The 22670-nt window shown below is 43.6% G+C and overlaps 1 protein-coding gene across 1 annotated transcript; it reads right to left on the reverse strand.

Annotated features, from left to right (window-relative positions):
* Nucleotides 1–1327: 1327 nt before the first annotated feature.
* On the reverse strand, nucleotides 1328–15342 carry LOC139561324 (eukaryotic translation initiation factor 4E type 2-like). Its single transcript, XM_071378342.1, has 8 exons — nucleotides 14988–15342; nucleotides 12035–12119; nucleotides 9875–10009; nucleotides 9153–9257; nucleotides 5953–6001; nucleotides 5173–5276; nucleotides 2423–2559; nucleotides 1328–2274 (listed from the first exon to the last, which is right to left on the reverse strand). The coding sequence occupies exons 1-8, from the start codon at nucleotides 15002–15004 to the stop codon at nucleotides 2235–2237; spliced, it is 672 nt and encodes a 223-aa protein (XP_071234443.1). The 5' UTR covers nucleotides 15005–15342; the 3' UTR covers nucleotides 1328–2234.
* Nucleotides 15343–22670: the final 7328 nt, after the last annotated feature.

Genomic DNA, 22670 nt, shown 5'->3' on the forward strand with positions numbered 1-22670 from the left:
AGGGTGGAGCTCCTCATTCCGGTTCCACTATTCGTCCTAGCAGGGTGGAGCTCCTCATTCCGGTTCCACTATTCGTCCTAGCAGGGTGGAGCTCCTCATTCCGGTTCCACTATTCGTCCTAGCAGGGTGGAGCTCCTCATTCTGGGTTCCACTATTCGTCCTAGCAGGGTGGAGCTCCTCATTCTGGGTTCCACTATTCGTCCTAGCAGGGTGGAGCTCCTCATTCCGGTTCCGCTATTCGTCCTAGCAGGGTGGAGCTCCTCATTCCGGTTCCACTATTCGTCCTAGCAGGGTGGAGCTCCTTATTCTGGGTTCCACTATTCGTCCTAGCAGGGTGGAGCTCCTCATTCCGGTTCCACTATTCGTTCTAGCATCTTTATCCCTTATCTTCTCTTAACACATATTCACCCAATTGCGTGAGACTTTAGTTTCACAGAGGCACTGCCTCTCAGCGGTCCAAGGCACTGCCTCTCAGCGGTCCAAGGCACTGCCTCTCAGCGGTCCAAGGCACTGCCTCTCAGCGGTCTAAGGCACTGCCTCTCAGCGGTCTAAGGCACTGCCTCTCAGCGGTCTAAGGCACTGCATCTCAGCGGTCTAAGGCACTGCATCTCAGCGGTCTAAGGCACTGCCTCTCAGCGGTCTAAGGCACTGCATCTCAGCGGTCTAAGGCACTGCCTCTCAGCGGTCTAAGGCACTGCCTCTCAGCGGTCTAAGGCACTGCCTCTCAGCGGTCTAAGGCACCGCATCTCAGCGGTCTAAGGCACCGCACCTCAGCGGTCTAAGGCACTGCACCTCAGCGGTCTAAGGCACTGCACCTCAGCGGTCTAAGGCACTGCCTCTCAGCGGTCTAAGGCACTGCCTCTCAGCGGTCTAAGGCACTGCCTCTCAGCGGTCTAAGGCACTGCACCTCAGCGGTCTAAGGCACCGCCTCTCAGCGGTCTAAGGCACCGCCTCTCAGCGGTCTAAGGCACTGCCTCTCAGCGGTCTAAGGCACTGCCTCTCAGCGGTCTAAGGCACTGCATCTCTAAAAAAACGTCTGTCAGTGCCTCTACACTATTCTTTATTTAAAAGAATCCCGGTACCTCAGAGCACCCCTGGTCACCTCCCTCTCGCACTCACATTTTTGTTCCGCCCCTCAAATTATACAAATGTAAACGGCCTGAGAGCGCTGGACTGGAAACAATCACATGGAACCATATCGGGCCCCCAAGTCAACATGACATGAGCATTCCACAGGTCACATTTAGGAGGGTTAAAAAGAAAACTGGTCAAGATAAGGGTTAATGTAATAATGAAGTAGTCAGACAGGAAGTAGTCAGACAGGAAGTAGTCAGACAGGATACCAAAGACACTTTTATTTCTGTATTGTCATGTAAGAACACACACACAGTTGGTCCCACACTGGCCTGTTGTAACTCAGGGACAAGCTGCAAAAACACACTACTCTATCACCGCAGTGAAACATCTGAGTGAGAGAGGCAGAGATGGGAGTGGAGGGAGGGAGAAAACATTCTCTCTCCCTCTACTCCCATCTCTCCCTCTCTCCACTCCCTCCCTCTCTCTCCACTCTCTCCCTCCCTCTCTCTCTCCAGTCTCTCCCTCCAGTCTCTCCAGTCTCTCCCTCCAGTCTCTCCCTCTCTCTCCAGTCTCTCCCTCCAGTCTCTCCCTCCAGTCTCTCCCTCCCTCTCTCTCCAGTCTCTCCCTCCCTCTCTCTCCAGTCTCTCCCTCCCTCTCTCTCCAGTCTCTCCCTCCCTCTCTCTCCAGCCTCTCCCTCCCTCTCTCCACTCCAGTCTCTCCCTCTCTCCACTCCAGTCTCTCCCTCTCTCCACTCCAGTCTCTCCCTCTCTCCACTCCAGTCTCTCCCTCTCTCCACTCCAGTCTCTCCCTCTCTCCACTCCAGTCTCTCCCTCTCTCCACTCCAGTCTCCCTCCCTCTACTCCCTCCCTCCACTCCAGTCTCTCCCTCCCTCCCTCCACTCCAGTCTCTCCCTCCCTCCCTCCCTCCACTCCAGTCTCTCCCTCCCTCCCTCCACTCCAGTCTCTCCCTCCCTCCCTCCACTCCAGTCTCTCCCTCCCTCCCTCCACTCCAGTCTCTCCCTCCCTCCCTCCCTCCACTCCAGTCTCTCCCTCCCTCCCTCCCTCCACTCCAGTCTCTCCCTCCCTCCCTCCACTCTAGTCCAGTCTCTCTCCACTCTTCCGTCTCCCTCCCTCTCTATCCTTCTGTCCTCCATCTCTTCACAAGGTGATCTTTGTGTTGCGGAAGCTGGAATTATCCCTAGGAAGAAAACACACAGATCAATAAACAGAATTCTCCATAGAGACAAGACAAAACACTGAGTGGTCGTTGTGTGTCCACGATGGTGTTAGGTGGGAGTGTGTGTGTCCACGATGGTGTTAGGTGGGAGTGTGTGTGTGAATCGTACTTGAGGCTGTCGTTGTGTGTCTTGTACTCCATGATGGTGTTGGGAGGGAGGTTCAGGACGCGTCGAAGAGTGTCTCGGATTCTAGATGTCGTCACCTGATCGCTGGCCGTCTTATTCCATATAGACAGGATGTCTTCCTGTAAACAACCAGAACATTACACACTAACCCGGATCGCTGGCTGTCATATAGACAGGATGTCTTCCTGTAAACAACCAGAACATTACACACTAACCCGGATCGCTGGCTGTCATATAGACAGGATGTCTTCCTGTAAACAACCAGAACATTACACACTAACCCTGATCGCTGGCTGTCATATAGACAGGATGTCTTCCTGTAAACAACCAGAACATTACACACTAACCCTGATCGCTGGCCGTCATATAGACAGGATGTCTTCCTGTAAACAACCAGAACATTACACACTAACCCTGATCGCTGGCCGTCATATAGACAGGATGTCTTCCTGTAAACACACATTACACACTAACCCTGATCGCTGGCCGTCATATAGACAGGATGTCTTCCTGTAAACAACCAGAACATTACACACTAACCCTGATCGCTGGCCGTCATATAGACAGGATGTCTTCCTGTAAACACACATTACACACTAACCCTGATCGCTGGCCGTCATATAGACAGGATGTCTTCCTGTAAACACACATTACACACTAACCCTGATCGCTGGCTGTCATATAGACAGGATGTCTTCCTGTAAACACACATTACACACTAACCCTGATCGCTGGCTGTCATATAGACAGGATGTCTTCCTGTAAACAACCAGAACATTACACACTAACCCTGATCGCTGGCCGTCATATAGACAGGAGGTCTTCCTGTAAACAACCAGAACATTACACACTAACCCTGATCGCTGGCCGTCATTTAGACAGGAGGTCTTCCTGTAAACAACCAGAACATTACACACTAACCCTGATCGCTGGCCGTCATATAGACAGGATGTCTTCCTGTAAACAACCAGAACATTACACACTAACCCTGATCGCTGGCTGTCATATAGACAGGATGTCTTCCTGTAAACAACCAGAACATTACACACTAACCCTGATCGCTGGCTGTCATATAGACAGGATGTCTTCCTGTAAACAACAAGATGTCATTGACTCTGTACCGGTACCCCCTGCATATAACCTCCACATTGACTCTGTACGGGTACACCCTGTATATAACCTCCACATTGACTCTGTACCGGTACCCCCTGTATATAGCCTCCACATTGTCTCTGTACCGGTACCCCCTGTATATAGCCTCCACATTGACTCTGTACCGGTACACCCTGTATATAGCCTCCACATTGACTCTGTACCGGTACCCCCTGTATATAGCCTCCACATTGACTCTGTACCGGTACCCCCTGTATATAGCCTCCACATTGACTCTGTACCGGTACCCCCTGTATATAGCCTCCACATTGACTCTGTACCGGTACCTCCTGTATATAGCCTCCACATTGACTCTGTACCGGTACCCCCTGTATATAGCCTCCACATTGACTCTGTACCGGTACCCCCTGTATATAGCCTCCACATTGACTCTGTACCGGTACCCCCTGTATATAGCCTCCACATTGACTCTGTACCGGTACCCCCTGTATATAGCCTCCACATTGACTCTGTACCGGTACCCCCTGTATATAGCCTCCACATTGACTCTGTACCGTAATACCCTGTATATAGCCTCCACATTGACTCTGTACCGGTACCCCCTGTATATAGCCTCCACATTGACTCTGTACCGTAACACCCTGTATATAGCCTCCACATTGACTCTGTACCGTAATACCCTGTATATAGCCTCCACATTGACTCTGTACCGGTACCCCCTGTATATAGCCTCCACATTGACTCTGTACCGGTACCCCCTGTATATAGCCTCCACATTGACTCTGTACCGGTACCCCCTGTATATAGCCTCCACATTGACTCTGTACCGTAATACCCTGTATATAGCCTCCACATACAGGGGGTACTGGTACAGTCAGTGTGCAGGGGTACAGGCTAGTTGAGGTAATCTGTACATGTAGGTGAGGGTGAAGTGACTCTGTATAGGTAACAAACAGCGAGTAGCAGCAGTGTACAAAAGGGAGGGGGCGGGGGGTCAATGTAAATTGTCTGGTGGCCATTTGATTAATTGTTCAGCAGTCTTATGGCTTGGGGGGGTAGAAGCTGTTAAGGAGCCTTTTGGTCCTAGACTTGGCCCTCCGGTACTGCTTGCCGTGCGGTAGCAGAGAAAACGGTCTATAACCTGGGTGACTGGACTCTCTGAGAATTTTATGGGCTTTCCTCTGACACCAGCTAGTATAGAGGTCCTGGACCAGTATATGATGCAGCTGTATACATTTTTTGAGGATCTGGGGACCCATGCTACATCTTTTTAGTCTCCTGAGGGGGAAAAGGTTTTGTTGTGCCCTCTTCACCAATTTCTTGGTATGTTTGGACCATGATAGTTTGTTGGTGATGTGGACACCAAGGAACTTGAAAAACTCTCGACCCGCTCCACTACAGCCCCGTCGATGTTAATGTTAGGTTTAAAACCATATTTTAAGAGAAATAGTAAAAAAATAGGTGGGTTTTATGACTTTGTGGCCGTAGTAACTAGTGACAACCAATAGTCAGGAATGTGGTAGATTGAGCTGTATTGCCCCTAGCGGCCATGCGCCAAAGCACACGTGTGTGTGGCGTGTGTGTGTGTGTGTGTGTGTGGCATGTGTGAACATACGTACCTGGAAGCGTATAGAGACCACCACCCCACAGATCTCCTCTCCCACCATGAACTGTTCTCCCAACATGGCCAGAATAATGTTCTCCCAGAACCTGCTGGCCAGACCTGTCAACAAGTGGTGTCAAATTTCACCTCGTGTTTCACACAGTAGACATACTCCGGTGAAAATCAGTGTCCACAGATCGATTTCTAAGGCGGTCGGAAACCAGAACCAGACCCACGCACGTCCCCTAAGCAGACGTAGCTAGACAGTTGGCTAAGCTAGCTACTGTAGCTATCCAGTATGTGTTGATGGGACGTAGCTAGTTCGTTAGATAAGCTAGCTACTGTAGCTATCCAGTACCTCCTCCACTTTGTGTTGTAATGTAGCTAGTTCGTTAGCTAAGCTAGCTACTGTAGCTATCCAGTACCTCCTCCAGTATGTGTTGCTAGCTAGGCTAGCCACTGATGTGATGTCTACCCTTGAAGGGAGGTTTAGAGAATGGTAAAAGGCAACATGAGGGGCAAAGCGAACAGGTTGTCAGCCTCATCTTATAACTACAGACTAGTTCGTTAGCTAGGCTAGCTACTGTAGTTACCCAGTACCTTCTCCAGTATGTGTTGTAGCTAGTTCGTTAGCTAGGCTAGCTACTGTAGCTATCCAGTACCTCCTCCAGTATGTGTTGTAGCTAGTTCGTTAGCTAGGCTAGCTACTGTAGTTACCCAGTACCTCCTCCAGTATGTGTTGTAGCTAGTTCGTTACCTAGTAACAGGTTGTCAGCCTCGTCTTATAACTACAGACCTTTCCGCAGCCTGATGATCCACTTCCCCCCGTTCTTATTAGCTTCATCCTGGAGGGGAACAGACACACACCCCCAACCCAGTGAATACCAGAAAGGTATTATACTGGATGGGCTCCTATCATACTGATGGACTCACCATCTTAGAGACACACACCTCCCACATTATACCTATATAATAATAATAATAAATATATACCTACATGTTACCTCCCACATTATACCTATATAATAATATAATGTATACACCTATATATAATATAATGTATACACCTATATATAATATAATGTACAGTGGGGAGAACAAGTATTTGATACACTGCTGATTTTGCAGGTTTTCCTACTTACAAAGCATGTAGAGGTCTGTAATTTTTAATCATAGGTACACTTCAACTGTGAGAGACGGAATCTAAAACAAAAATCCCGAAAATCACATTGTATGATTTTTAAGTAATTAATTTGCATTTTATTGCATGACATAAGTATTTGATACATCACAAAAGCAGAACTTAAGATTTGGTACATAAACCTTTGTTTGCAATTACAGAGATCATACGTTTCCTGTAGTTCTTGACCAGGTTTGCACACACTGCAGCAGGGATTTTGGCCCACTCCTCCATACAGACCTTCTCCAGATCCTTCAGGTTTCGGGGCTGTCGCTGGGCAATACGGACTTTCGGCTCCCTCCAAAGATTTTCTATTGGGTTCAGGTCTGGAGACTGGCTAGGCCACTCCAGGATCTTGAGACGCTTCTTACGGAGCCACTCCTTAGTTGCCCTGGCTGTGTGTTTCGGGTCGTTGTCATGCTGGAAGACCCAGCCACGACCCATCTTCAATGCTCTTACTGAGGGAAGGAGGTTGTTGGCCAAGATCTCGCGATACATGGCCCCATCCATCCTCCCCTCAATACGGTGCAGTCGTCCTGTCCCCTTTGCAGAAAAGCATCCCCAAAGAATGATGTTTCCACCTCCATGCTTCACGGTTGGGATGGTGTTCTTGGGGTTGTATTCATCCTTCTTCTTCCTCCAAACACGGCGAGTGGAGTTTAGACCAAAAATATCTATTTTTGTCTCATCAGACCACATGACCTTCTCCCATTCCTCCTCTGGATCATCCAGATGGTCATTGGCAAACTTAAGAGGGGCCTGGACATGCGCTGGCTTGAGCAGGGGGACATTGCGTGCGCTGCAGGATTTTAATCCATGACGGCGTAGTGTCTTACTAATGGTTTTCTTTGAGACTGTGGTCCCAGCTCTCTTCAGGTCATTGACCAGGTCCTGCCGTGTAGTTCTGGGCTGATCCCTCACCTTCCTCATGATCATTGATGCCCCACGAGGTGAGATCTTGCATGGAGCACCAGACCGAGGGTGATTGACCGTCATCTTGAACTTCTTCCATTTTCTAATAATTGCGGCAACAGTTGTTGCCTTCTCACCAAGCTGCTTGCCTATTGTCCTGTAGCCCATCCCAGCCTTATGCAGGTCTACAATTTTATCCCTGATGTCCTTACACAGCTCTCTGGTCTTGGCCATTGTGGAGAGGTTGGAGTCTGTTTGATTGAGTGTGTGGACAGGTGTCTTTTATACAGGTAACGAGTTCAAACAGGTGCAGTTAATACAGGTAATGAGTGGAGAACAGGAGGGCTTCTTAAAGAAAAACTAACAGGTCTGTGAGAGCCGGAATTCTTACTGGTTGGTAGGTGATCAAATACTTATGTCATGCAATAAAATGCAAATTAATTACTTAAAAATCATACAATGTGATTTTCTGGATTTTTATTTTAGATTCCGTCTCTCACAGTTGAAGTGTACCTATGATAAAAATTACAGACCTCTACATGCTTTGTAAGTAGGAAAACCTGCAAAATCGGGAGTGTATCAAATACTTGTTCTCCCCACTGTATATACCTACATGTTACCTCCCACATTATACCTATATAATAATATAATGTATACACCTATATATAATATAATGTATACACCTATATATAATATAATGTATACACCTATATATAATATAATGTATATACCTACATGTTACCTCCCACATTATACCTATATAATAATATAATGTATACACCTATATATAATATAATGTATACACCTATATATAATATAATGTATATACCTACATGTTACCTCCCACATTATAACCTATATATAATAATAATAATATAATGTATATACCTACATGTTACCGCCCACATTATACCTATATATAATAATAATATAATGTATACACCTACATGTTACCTCCCACATTATACCTATATATAATAATAATATAATGTATACACCTATAATATAATGTATATATATATAATTATAATGATGTATATACCTATATATAATAATATAATGTATGTACATGTTACCTCTCACATTATACCAATATATAATAATAATATAATGTATATATATATATATATATATAATTATAATAATGTATATACCTATATATAATAATAATAATAATATATGTACATGTTACCTCTTACATTATACCAATATATAATAATATAATGTAAATATATATAATTATAATAATGTATATACCTATATATAATAATATAATGTATATATATATATATATATAATTATAATAATGTATATACCTATATATAATAATAATATATGTACATGTTACCTCTCACTACCAATATATAATAATATAATGTAAATATATATAATTATAATAATGTATATACCTATATATAATAACATAATGTATATACCTATATATAATAATGTATATACCTATATATAATAATATATAATGTATATATATATATATCTATATAATTATAATAATGTATATACCTATATAATAATAATATAATGTTACCTCCCACATTATACCTATATATAATAATATAATGTAATTATATATATATATATAATAATGTATATACCTATATATAATAATATAATGTGTATATATATATTTATATAATTATAATAATGTATATACCTATATATAATATTATAATGTATATATATATATATATATATATAATAATGTATATACCTATATATAATAATATAATGTGTATATATATTTATAATGTATACACCTATATATAATAATATAATGTATATATATATAATAATGTATATACCTATATATAATAATATAATGTGTATATATATATTTATATAATTATAATAATGTATATACCTATATAATAATAATATAATGTTACCTCCCACATGGGTTTGATTCCCTCTTTAAACAGGTGGAAGTCAGAGTGACCAGTCAGATCTCCCGGTCGCACCAGGTGACTGTAAAACTTCCAGAACTGCTCCACCTAGCAACCAATCACAGGATTACAATATCAACCAATCAGCTGGTCACATCCTAACCCTATTCCCTCTTTAAACAGGTGGAAGTCAGAGTGGCCAGTCAGATCTCCCGGTCGCACCAGGTGACTGTAAAACTTCCAGAACTGCTCCACCTGGCAACCAATCACAGGATTACAATATCAACCAATCACAGCACAAGATAACATCAACCAATCAGCTGGTCACATCCTAACCCTATCAACCACAAGTTTAACACAGTGTGTATATGATGCGTGTTAGTGGTGTGTGTGTGTGTGTATATATGATGCGTGTTAGTGGTGTGTGTGTGTGTGTATATATGATGCGTGTTAGTGGTGTGTGTATGTGTGTATATGATGCGTGTTAGTGGTGTGTATGTGTGTATGATGTGTGTGTGTATGGTGTGTGTGTGTGTATGTGTATATAATGTGTGTGTATGTGTATATGATGTGTGTGTATGTGTATATGATGTGTGTGTGTGTGTATGGTGTGTGTATGTGTATATGATGTGTGTTAGTGGTGTGTGTGTGTGTGATGTGTGTAGTGGTGTGTGTTAGTGGTGTGTGTGTGTGTGTGTGATGCGTGTAGTGGTGTGTGTACTGACCGATGCGACCGTGCCGATCTGTCTGATGTTCTGTTCATAACTCTGTGTGTTGGCGGGCCGGGACGGAGTCCTCCGAGAATACCACAAGGTGTAGTTATACTGTAGAGGATGTTCCCCTGCTGCAGGACTCACCGTCTGACACACACAGTATGAGGCATTAGATACAACAGTCGGTATATATATATACACATACATAAATACACACACAGTCAGTATGAGGCATTAGATACAACAGTCAGTATATATATATATACACATACATAAATACACACACAGTCAGTATGAGGCATTAGCTATGAAACAGGTTACACAGGCTTAATCTGCAAGGAGAATTACTTGAACCCAAATATTGAATCAGATTTGAGGGAAAATAGGAATGATGAGCACAGATGGAGGATGAATCCCATTTGTTCCCATCTGGTCAAGTCTGTCAGTGACGCCAGTTGTAGAATGTAAAGTAATGCTTAAATAATATCATATTTAAGGAATGGATGTGGTATAATATTATATCTTTCTTTCAAATAGACTGTTGTTGGCAGTTAGAACATTTTGCAGGTTGGATTAGTTAAAATATATACAATGAAATGAAACATCTACAGTTACCAGTCAAAAGTTTAAACACACCTACTCATTCAAGGGTTTTTCTTTATTTTTACTATTTTCTACATTGTAGAATAATAGTGAAGACATCAAAACTAAGAAATAACACATACGGAATTATGTAGTAACCAAAAAAAGTGTTAAACAAATCTAAATATATTTTATATTATACATTTCTTCACAGTAGCCACCCTTTGCCTTGATAATAGCTTTGCACACACTTGACATTCTCTCAACCAGCTTCACCTGGAATGCTTTTCCAACAGTCTTGAAGGAGTTCCCACATATGTTGAGCACTTGTTGGCTGCTTTTCCTTCACTCTGCGGTCCAACTCAAACTATTTCAATTGGGTTAAGGTCAGGTGATTGTGGAGGCCAGGTCATCTGATGCAGCACTCTCCTTCTTGGTCAAATAGCTCTTACACAGCCTGGAGGTGTGTTGGGTCATTGTCCTGTTGAAAAACAAATGATAGTGGGACTAAGCGCAAACCAGATGGGATGGCGTATCGTGTGCCTTGACTTCTAAATAAATCACAGCGTGTCACCAGCAAAGCACCCCAACACCATCACACCTCCTCCTCCATGCTTCACGGTGGGAACTACACATGCGGAGATCATCCGTTCACCTACTTTGCGTCTCACAAAGACACTGCGGTTAGAATCAAGAATCTCAAATTTGGACTCATCAGACCAAAGGATAGATTTCCACCGGTCTAATGTCCATTGCTCGTGTTTCTTGGCCCAAGCAAGTCTCCTCTTCTTATTGGTGTCCTTTAGTAGTGGTTTCTTTGCAGCAAATCGACCATGAAGACCTGATTCACAGTCTCCTCTGAACAGTTGATGTTGAGATGTGTCTGTTACTTGAATTCTGTGAAGCATTTATTGGGGCTGCAATTTCTGATGCTGGTAACTCTAATGAACTTGTCCTCTGCAGCAGAGGTAACTCTGGGTCTTCCTTTCCTGTGGCGGTCCTCATGAGAGCCAGTTTCATCATAGTGCTTGATGGTTTTCGCGACTTCACTTGAAGAAACTTTAAAAGTTCTTGAAATTTTCCGGATTGACTGACCTTCATGTTTTAAAGTAACGGACTGTCGTTTCTTTTTGACAATTTCTACTGTTCTTGCCATAATATGGACTTGGTCTTTTACCAAATCGGGCTATCTTCAGTATACCACCCCTACCTTGACACGACACAACTGATTGGCTCAAATGCATTAAGGAGGAAAGAAATTCCACAAATTAACGTTTAACAAGGCACACCTGTTAGTTGAAATGCATTCCAGGTGACTACCTCGTGAAGCTGGTTGAGAGAATGCCAAGAGTGTGCAAAGCTGTCAAGGCAAAGGTGGCTACTTTGAAGAATCTCAAATATATTTTGAGTTGTTTAACACTTTTTTGGTTACTACATGATTCCACTTGTCATTTCATAGTTTTGATGTCTTCACTATTATTCTACGATGTAGAAAATAGCAAAAATAAAGCAAAACCCGTTAATGAGTAGGTGTCCAAACTATTGACTGGTACTGTATGCGTGATGGTGTGTTTAGTGTGTGTTGCGTACCTTGCGTCGATTGTTGTTGATGGAGCAGTCTTCCTCCCGGTTACAGACCGTCTCATCCTGATCCTCTAGGTCGTCATCTTTCAGACTGGGGGGAGAGAACGGAGTGTACAGAACATGATGCTCTTTCCATGGCACACTGACCAGGTGAATCTGGGTGAAAGCTATGCTCTTTCCATGGCAGACTGACCAGGTGAATCTGGGTGAAAGCTATGCTCTTTCCATGGCAGACTGACCAGGTGAATCTGAGTGAAAGCTATGCTCTTTCCATGGCAGACTGACCAGGTGAATCTGAGTGAAAGCTATGCTCTTTCCATGGCAGACTGACCAGGTGAATCTGGGTGAAAGCTATGCTCTTTCCATGGCAGACTGACCAGGTGAATCTGGTTGAAAGCTATGCTCTTTCCATGGCAGACTGACCAGGTGAATCTGAGTGAAAGCTATGCTCTTTCCATGGCAGACTGACCAGGTGAATCTGAGTGAAAGCTATGCTCTTTCCATGGCAGACTGACCAGGTGAATCTGAGTGAAAGCTATGCTCTTTCCATGGCAGACTGACCAGGTGAATCTGAGTGAAAGCTATGCTCTTTCCATGGCAGACTGACCAGGTGAATCTGGGTGAAAGCTATGCTCTTTCCATGGCAGACTGACCAGGTGAATCTGGTTGAAAGCTATGCTCTTTCCATGGCAGACTGACCAGGTGAATCTGGTTGAAAGCTATGCTCTTTCCATGGCAGACTGACCAGGTGAATCTGAGTGAAAGCTATGCTCTTTCCATGGCAGACTGACCAGGTGAATCTGAGTGAAAGCTATGCTCTTTCCATGGCAGACTGACCAGGTGAATCTGGGTGATGATCCATTGATGTCACTTATTACATTTAAATCAGTGTAGATAAAAAGGGGAGGAGAGACGGGTTAAAGAAGGATTTATCAATCTCGAGACATGGATTATAATCTCTGGTGAACAGACTCACATGTAAACGACGAGAATCTGTCAAGAATGTGACTACGGGTAGCAGTAGTTACTCGTTTTGGGGTTTCTACACTGATCATTTGGACGAATCAGGATTAGGCAGTGTTTAAACTGGGGAGATGACTTCCTTGCTCAGTAGTTATTGTACCGCCAGGGAAACACTAAAGACAGAGAGTTCCTTCTACATTTATATTTTCATTAAATGCCATGTTCCATATTAGCACCCCCCCCAAAACAATAATTTACAAATGTATCAATTTGATTTGTCACTGTTATATATCTGGACATTTTAGATAGAAGCAATGCTGCTGTGTGGGTAAACAGCTTTGGGACACAGAATTGACTGCACCAGCTGGCTGTGTAACGAGTGTGTGGCTTTTTGACAACAAGGCACTGGACTGTCTACAGCCATACAGTTTTGAACCATGGAAGAAGACCGAGAGACGGGAGTAAGTGTAACAGTATAACTTTAGTCCGTCCCCTCGCCCCGACCTGGGCGCGAACCAGGGACCCTCTGCACACATCAACAACAGTCACCCACGAAGCATCGTTACCCATCGCTCCACAAAAGCCGCGGCCCTTGCAGAGCAAGGGGAACCACTCCTTCAAGGTCTCAAAGCGAGTGACGTCACCGATTGAAACGCTATTAGCGCGCACCACCGCTAACTAGCTAGCCATTTCACACCAGTTACATAAGCAAGGAGTCGACCGGGAAAGGCAAGAGGAATGTCGAGTTGTCCTGAAAACATGGTAAGCTAATGTTTCTGAGTGTCAAGCTAGTTAGCTTGTTGGTTAACAAGCTAAGTAGTTGTGTTTTACAACCAGACTGTCAGTTTTACACATAGCTAGCTAAATAATGAACTAAAGTGCAATTATCAGAACCCATTATCTAGCCTATGGTAGCTATATCTGTCAGACGTAAAGCAAGGAGGATCATGGGATGTGTCAGAAGCTATGCATGTTGACTAACTACCACACGTTAGCTAGATCCAAAAAAACAGTCATGTTTATAGCTCTCTGGTTCCTCCCCGTGGCCATCTGCGAGTACTACATACCTCATTCGCAACACTTGTTGGTTTCATAATCTGAGGTAACAACCGGTCAGATCCACAAATCAATGAGACCCATCCAGTTGGTTTGCAACTCAGTGAACCTGTGCAGCAGCACACACAATTCATATCAAATTACCCAGCAGCTATTTAGAAGCTACAATTTATTTCATCTATAATCTTCATGTGTGGTCCCATGTGGCTCAGTGGGTAGAACATGGCGCTTGCAACGCCAGGGTTGTTGGCTCGATTCCCACGGGGGACCAGTACCAGAATATATGCACTCACTACTGTAAATCTTATCCAGAACGTTGCTAAATTACTCAAATGTATTAATACAAAATTATATTCTGTGGGTTTAAAATTGTCCACATCTTGAAAGAGGGAAACGTTTTGTTTAGGTTTTACACATTTTTCTGAATAAAATACGGTTAACCATGACCGGAAAATGTTTAACTTCTGATGGGTAGGCACCAGCCGTTTACGGCACCGTGGGTCACCACAACTTGCTCCCAGTCCCGTTTACGGCACCGTGGGTCACCACAACGTGCTCCCAGTCAAACAGTGATATCGCTCACCGGGGAAATCTCGTTCCGCGCAGCTGCCAATATGAAGCAGGACAATGAGATGAGCACGGAGCTCAGTATAACTAATAGGAGCTGGCAACGTGAAAAATGTACTAAAATAAAGGCTTTTTCGCGATTACTTAAACTATGGCAAGCAGCTGGGACATTCGATAATGTTATTAAAACTGGCATCCATGGCGGATTCAATATACTAATTTTCAGTGGAGCCAGGCCTGACTTAAATAGGTTCCACTTTGATAAATGTACAACCGAGCATGGGTAACTGTTTGCTAAGTGGCGACTGTGGGTAGCTGCTAAATCAACTAACATCGTGGTTAGCATCATGGCTAGCGCAGAGAGATAACTTACTGTTCAAATTGGTTCATCTCAGCTTCGAGCAGTCTTCTTCACAGAGAAGCGAACCTCACGACAACAGGGATAGTTGATGGGTTTAAACCTTAATCGTTTATTAGCCAGCTGGTTACGTTCAACTCGCTTCAAACAACAAGCAAGATAGCTGGCCACCGCGGTGCAACCTAAGTTCCATACGGACACAGTTCCACTTGTGAATGGAAGCAGACGGGTCGGTGGATGGGACAAACGGAACGAAGTTGAAAGCGGAATGCCCCCAGCTCCGTTCATTTCTCGAATGTATTGATGTTGGATGGATGGACGGATCTATGGCCTACTTTCCTATTTTAGATAATTAATAATAAACATAATGTAATACATGTTGCGGGCCGGTATGCTCAGGCAGTATCTGAAGAACTGTAGCAGTAATACCATGGTCCACCACAGGAGGGCGCCTTTACCTCAGTAGTTCTCGTCTGTTCTGTCGTCAGTAGATGTAATACAAGCCTGGCAATGACAGTGGTGATGGTTTGCAATTTTAGGACTTTTCTATTGGTTTATTAAGCCAGGCAAGCACAAACAAGCACATATAAAGTATTTAATTTATTTTGGACACCAGAGCAACCTTGAGTCAGAAAAGGAGGTTCATATGATAGGGAAGATAATATATACAAAACCGTGCAGCACATATCCAACTGACAATATCCTAAAATAAAATTAACTATGGAGTCAAAGTTCAGGAACATAAACAACAAAATTACAGTTAATGAAAATGTATGCTTAATCCCATATAATCTAATGTATATAATGTATTATACAACAGACAAAACTTACATTCTACGACGGCAGAGTCATATCTTAAGTGTAAAACTAAGAATGACTCAGTAATCCAAGGTTTCTGGGAATAAAGTCTGGAAGTTGTGGGCGGAGCTAGAAAGTTGGCTGTCAGAAGTATTACAATGTAAACATACTTTTAATTAATCTGTCTGCGTATTTCAAGACATGACATATGGGGGTGTAATGAGATACCCAATGGGCTGGATGATTCTCTTCTCATCACTCATCTTCAGAAAACATATATTGATGGGAGGAGGTGTGTGTAGAGCTGTATATAGAGCTGTGTGGTGGGTGTTCTCTTCTCATCTTGAGAAAACATATATTGAGAACTAGGAAATCAATCAAAAGCCATCATTAACACAATGGAACAATCTAATGGATTTATTATTGAAATATAGAGAAACAAAATGGTGCAGTTTCAGGCCATGTGGCAAAGATGGGAGGAGCGTACAGAGGTGTGGTGGGTGTAGAGGTGTATTGTGGTGTGCCTGGTCAGGACCCGGAGAAGGCGACTGGGAAAGCTGCCGTTACCGTCAATACTACTCGCCAAAGTGCAATCATTGGACGAGGTACGATCAGGAATATCCTACCAACGGGACATCAAAAACTGTATTATCCTATGTTCACGGAATTGTGGCTGAATGACGACATGGATTTTCAGCTAGCGGGATATTTGCAAACAACAGCTGGTGCACGAAATCTAAGGAAGTCTCTAGATTTTGCTCGCCTGAAGTAGAGTATATTGTGATAAACTGCAGGCCACACTACTTGCCTAGAGACTTTTCAGCTATACTTTTTGTGGCTATTTATTTACCACCACAGACAGATGCTGGCACTAAGACTGCACTCATTCAGCTGTATAAGGAAATAAGCAAACAGGAAACCGCTCACCCAGAGGCGGCGCTCCTAGTGGCCGGAGACTTTAATGCAGGGAAACTTAAATCAGTTCTACCTAATCTCTATCAACATGTTAAATGTGCAACCAGAGGGAAGAAAATTCTAGACCACCTTTACTCCTCACACAGACACGTCCCTCGCCCTCCATTTGGTAAATCTGACAACAACTCTATCCTCCTGATTCCTGCTTACGAGCAAAAATTAAAGCAGGAAACACCAGTGACTCCGTCTATAAAAAAGTGGTCAGATGAAGCAGATGCTAAACTACAGGACTGCTTTGCTATCACAGACTGGAATATGTTCCGGGATTCTTCCGAGGGCATTGAGGAGTACACCACATCAGTCACTGGCTTTATCAATAAGTGCATTGATGACGTCGTCCCCACAGTGACTGTACGTACATACCCCAACCAGAAGCCATGGATTACAGGCAACATCCGCACTGAGCTAAAGTGTAGAGCTGCCGCTTTCAAGGTGCGGGACTCTAACCCGGACGCTTATAAGAAATCCCGCTATGCCCTCCGACAAACCATCAAACAGGCAAAGCGTCAATACAGGACTAAGATTGAATCATACTACACCAGCTCCAACGCTCATCGGATGTGGCAGGGCTTGCAAACTATTACAGACTACAAAGGGAAGCACAGCCATGAGCTGCCCAGTGACACGAGCCTACCAGACGAGCTAAAACACTTCTATGCTCGCTTCGAGGCAAGCAACACTGAGGCATGCATGAGAGCATCAGCTGTTCCCCACGACTGTGTGATCACTCTCTCCGTAGCCGACGTGAGTAAGACCTTTAAACAGGTCAACATTCACAAGGCTGCGGGGCCAGATGGATTACCAGGACGTGTACTCCGGGCATGTGCTGACCAACTGGCAGGTGTCTTCACTGACATTTTCAACATGTCCCTGATTGAGTCTGTAATACCAACATGCTTCAAGCAGACCACCATAGTCCCTGTGCCCAAGAACACAAAGGCAACCTGCCTAAATGACTACAGACCCGTAGTACTCACGTCTGTAGCCATGAAGTGCTTTGAAAGGCTGGTCATGGCTCACATCAACACCATCATCCCAGAAACCCTAGACCCACTCCAATTTGCATACCGGCTAAACAGATTCACAAATGATGCAATCTCTATCAACCTCCACACTGCCCTTTCCCACCTGGACAAAAGGAACACCTGTGGGAATGCTGTTCATTGACTACAGCTCAGGGTTCAACACCATAGTGCCCTCAAAGCTCATCACTAAGCTAAGGATCCTGGGACTAAACACCTCCCTCTGCAACTGGATCCTGGACTTCCTGACGGGCCGCCCCCAGGTGGTGAGGGTAGGCAACAACACATCTGCCACGCTGATCCTCAAGACTCCAACACCATCATTAAGTTTGCCGATGACACAACAGTGGTAGGCCTGATCACCGACAACGACGAGACAGCCTATAGGGAGGAGGTCAGAGACCTGGCCGGGTGGTGCCAAGACAACAATCTCTCCCTCAACGTAACCAAGACTAAGGAGATGATTGTGGACTACAGGAAAAGGAGGACCGAGCACGCTCCCATTCTCATCAACGGGGCTTTAGTGGAGCAGGTCGAGAGCTTCAAGTTCCTTGGTGTCCACATCACGGTACATTATAACACTGCTCAGCTTTAAGGTCGTTGGTGTCCACATCACCAACAAACTATCATGGTCCAAACACACCAAGACAGTCGTGTGAAGATGGCACGACAAAACCTTTTCCCCCTCAGGAGACTGAAAAGATTTGGCATGGGTCCTGAGATCCTCAGAAGGTTCTACAGCTGCAACATCAAGAGCATCCTGACTGGTTGCATCACTGTCTGGTATGACAACTGCTCGTCCTCCGACCGCAAGGCACTACAGAGGGTAGTGCGTACGGCCCAGTACATCACTGGGGCTAAGCTTCCTGCCATCCAGGACCTCTATACCAGGCGGTGTCAGAGGAAGGCCCAAAGAATTGTCAAAGACCCCAGCCACCCCAGTCACAGACTGTTCTCCCTACTACCGCATGGCAAGCGATACCGGAGTGCCAAGTCTTGGACAAAAAGGCTTCTCAACAGTTTTTACCCCCAAGCCATAAGACTCCTGAACAGGTAACCAAATGGCTACCTGGACTATTTGCATTGTGTGTGTCCCCCCCCCCCCCCCCCAACCCCTCTTTATGCTGCTCGTACTCTCTGTTTATCTTATATGCATAGTCACTTTAACTATACATTTATGTACATACTACCTCAATTGGCCCGACCAACCAGTGCTCCTGCACATTGGCTAACTGGGCTATCTGCATTGTGTCCCACCACCCGCCAACACCTCTTTTTACGCTACTGCTACTCTCTGTTCATCATATATGCATAGTCACTTTAACCACATCTACATGTACATAATACCTCAATCAGTCTGACTAACCTGTGTCTGTATGTACTCTCGCTACTTTTATGGCCTCTCTACTGTATATAGCCTCTCTACTGTATGTAGCCTCTCTACTGTATGTAGCCTCTCTACTGTATACAGCCTCTCTACTGTATATAGCCTCTCTACTGTATATAGCCTCTCTACTGTATATAGCCTCGCTACTGTATATAGCCTCTCTACTGTATGTAGCCTCTTTACTGTATATAGCCTCTCTACTGTATGTAGCCTCTCTACTGTATATAGCCTCTCTACTGTATGTAGCCTCTCTACTGTATATAGCCTCTCTACTGTATGTAGCCTCTGTACTGTTTGTAGCCTCGCTACTGTATATAGCCTCTCTACTGTATATAGCCTCTCTACTGTGTATAGCCTCTCTACTGTATATAGCCTCTCTACTGTATGTAGCCTCTCTACTGTATATAGCCTCTCTACTGTATATAGCCTCTCTACTGTATGTAGCCTCTCTACTGTATGTAGCCTCTCTACTGTATATAGCCTCTCTACTGTATATAGCCTCTCTACTGTATGTAGCCTCTCTACTGTATATAGCCTCTCTACTGTATGTAGCCTCTCTACTGTATGTAGCCTCTGTACTGTATGTAGCCTCTCTACTGTATGTAGCCTCTGTACTGTATGTAGCCTCTCTACTGTATATAGCCTCTCTACTGTATATAGCCTCTCTACTGTATATAGCCTCTCTACTGTATATAGCCTCGCTACTGTATGTAGCCTCACTACTGTATGTAGCCTCTCTACTGTATATAACCTCTCTACTGTATATAGCCTCTCTACTGTATATAGCCTCTCTACTGTATGTAGCCTCTCTACTGTATGTAGCCTCTCTACTGTATATAGCCTCTCTACTGTATATAGCCTCTCTACTGTATGTAGCCTCGCTACTGTATATAGCCTCTCTACTGTATATAGCCTCTCTACTGTATATAGCCTCGCTACTGTATGTAGCCTCTCTACTGTATATAACCTCTCTACTGTATATAGCCTCTCTACTGTATATAGCCTCTCTACTGTATGTAGCCTCTCTACTGTATGTAGCCTCTCTACTGTATGTAGCCTCTCTACTGTATATAGCCTCTCTACTGTATGTAGCCTCGCTACTGTATATAGCCTCTCTACTGTTATTTTTCACTGTCTTTTTACTGTTGTTTTATTTCTTTACTTACCTATTGTTCACCTAACACCTTTTTGGCACTGTTGGTTAGAGCCTGTAAGTCAGCATTTCACTGTAAGATCTACACCTGTTGTATTCAGCATTTCACTGTGAGGTCTACTACACCTGTTGTATTCAGCATTTCACTGTGAGGTCTACTACACCTGTTGTATTCAGCATTTCACTGTGAGGTCTACTACACCTGTTGTATTCAGCATTTCACTGTGAGGTCTACTACACCTGTTGTATTCAGCATTTCACTGTAAGGTCTACTACACCTGTTGTATTCAGCATTTCACTGTAAGGTCTACTACACCTGTTGTATTCAGCATTTCACTGTGAGGTCTACTACACCTGTTGTATTCAGCATTTCACTGTGAGGTCTACTACACCTGTTGTAGTCAGCATTTCACTGTGAGGTCTACTACACCTGTTGTATTCAGCATTTCACTGTGAGGTCTACTACACCTGTTGTATTCAGCATTTCACTGTGAGGTCTACTACACCTGTTGTATTCAGCATTTCACTGTGAGGACTACTACACCTGTTGTATTCAGCATTTCACTGTAAGGTCTACACCTGTTGTATTCAGCATTTCACTGTGAGGTCTACTACACCTGTTGTATTCAGCATTTCACTGTGAGGTCTACTACACCTGTTGTATTCAGCATTTCACTGTGAGGTCTACTACACCTGTTGTATTCAGCATTTCACTGTAAGGTCTACTACACCTGTTGTATTCAGCATTTCACTGTAAGGTCTACTACATCTGTTGTATTCAGCATTTCACTGTAAGGTCTACTACACCTGGTGTATTCAGCATTTCACTGTGAGGTCTACTACACCTGTTGTATTCAGCATTTCACTGTGAGGTCTACTACACCTGTTGTATTCAGCATTTCACTGTGAGGTCCACTACACCTGTTGTATTCAGCATTTCACTGTGAGGTCGACTACACCTGTTGTATTCAGCATTTCACTGTGAGGTCTACTACACCTGTTGTATTCAGCATTTCACTGTGAGGTCTACTACACCTGTTGGATTCAGCATTTCACTGTGAGGTCTACTACACCTGTTGTATTCTGCATTTCACTGTGAGGTCTACTACACCTGTTGTATTCGGCATTTCAATGTAAGATCTACTACACCTGTTGTATTCAGCATTTCACTGTGAGGTCTACTACACCTGTTGTATTCGGCGCACGTGACAAATAAACTTTGATTTGATTTGTATAGAGGTGGGGTGTGTATACAGGTGTGTAGAGGTGTGGTGTGTATATAGGTGTATATAGAGGTGTATATAGAGGTGGTGTATATAGAGGTGTATATAGAGGTGGTGTATATAGAGGTGTGTATATAAAGATGGTGTATATAGAGGTGGTGTGTATAGAGGTGTATATAGAGGAGGTGTATATAGAGGTGGTGTATATAGAGGTGGTGTATATAGAGGTGTGTATATAAAGATGGTGTATATAGAGGTGGTGTGTATAGAGGTGTATATAGAGGAGGTGTATATAGAGGAGGTGTATATAGAGGTTGTGTATATAGAGGTGGTGTGTATAGAGGTGTATATAGAGGTTTATATAGAGGAGGTGTATATAGAGGTGGTGTATATATAGGTGTATATAGTGGTGGTGTATATAGAAGTGTATATAGAGGTGGTGTATATAGAGGAGGTGTATATAGAGGTGTGTATAGAGGTGGTGTATATAGAGGTGTATATAGTGGTGTATATAGAGGTGGTGTATATAGAGGTGTATATAGTGGTGTATATAGAGATGGTGTATATAGAGATGGTGTATATAGAGGTGTATATAGAGGTGTATATAGAGATGGTGTATATAGAGGTGGTGTATATAGAGCTGGTGTATATAGAGGTGGTGTGTATAGAGGTGGTGTATATAGAGGTGGTGTATATAGAGATGGTGTATATAGAGATGGTGTATATAGAGGTGGTGTATATAGAGGTGGTTTATATAGAGGTGTATATAGAGGAGGTGTATATAGAGGAGGTGTGTATAGAGGTGTATATAGAGGAGGTGTATATAGAGGTGGTGTATATAGAGGTGGTGTGTACATAGAGGTTTATATAGAGGAGGTGTATATAGAGATGGTGTATATATAGGTGTATATAGTGGTGGTGTATATAGAGATGTATATAGAGGAGGTGTATATAGAGGTGGTGTATATAGAGTTGTATATAGTGGTGTATATAGAGGTGGTGTATATAGAGGTGGTGTATATAGAGGTGGTGCATATAGAGGTGGTGTATATAGAGGTGTATATAGTGGTGTATATAGAGGTGGTGTATATAGAGGTGGTGTATATAGAGGTGGTGTATATAGAGATGGTGTATACAGAG

The sequence above is a fragment of the Salvelinus alpinus genome, chromosome 31, assembly GCF_045679555.1.
Source record: "Salvelinus alpinus chromosome 31, SLU_Salpinus.1, whole genome shotgun sequence".
Taxonomy (NCBI): Eukaryota; Metazoa; Chordata; class Actinopteri; order Salmoniformes; family Salmonidae; genus Salvelinus; species Salvelinus alpinus.

Bases quoted from the DNA above. Each gene is read 5' to 3' on its own strand.
- LOC139561324 (XM_071378342.1), bottom strand. The intron at 9,258-9,874 runs GTCAGTACACAC...ATTGGTTGCTAG, and splicing joins AGATCGGCACGGTCGCATCG to GTGGAGCAGTTCTGGAAGTT. The intron at 2,560-5,172 runs GTACGTATGTTC...GGTTGTTTACAG, and splicing joins TGGTCTCTATACGCTTCCAG to GAAGACATCCTGTCTATATG.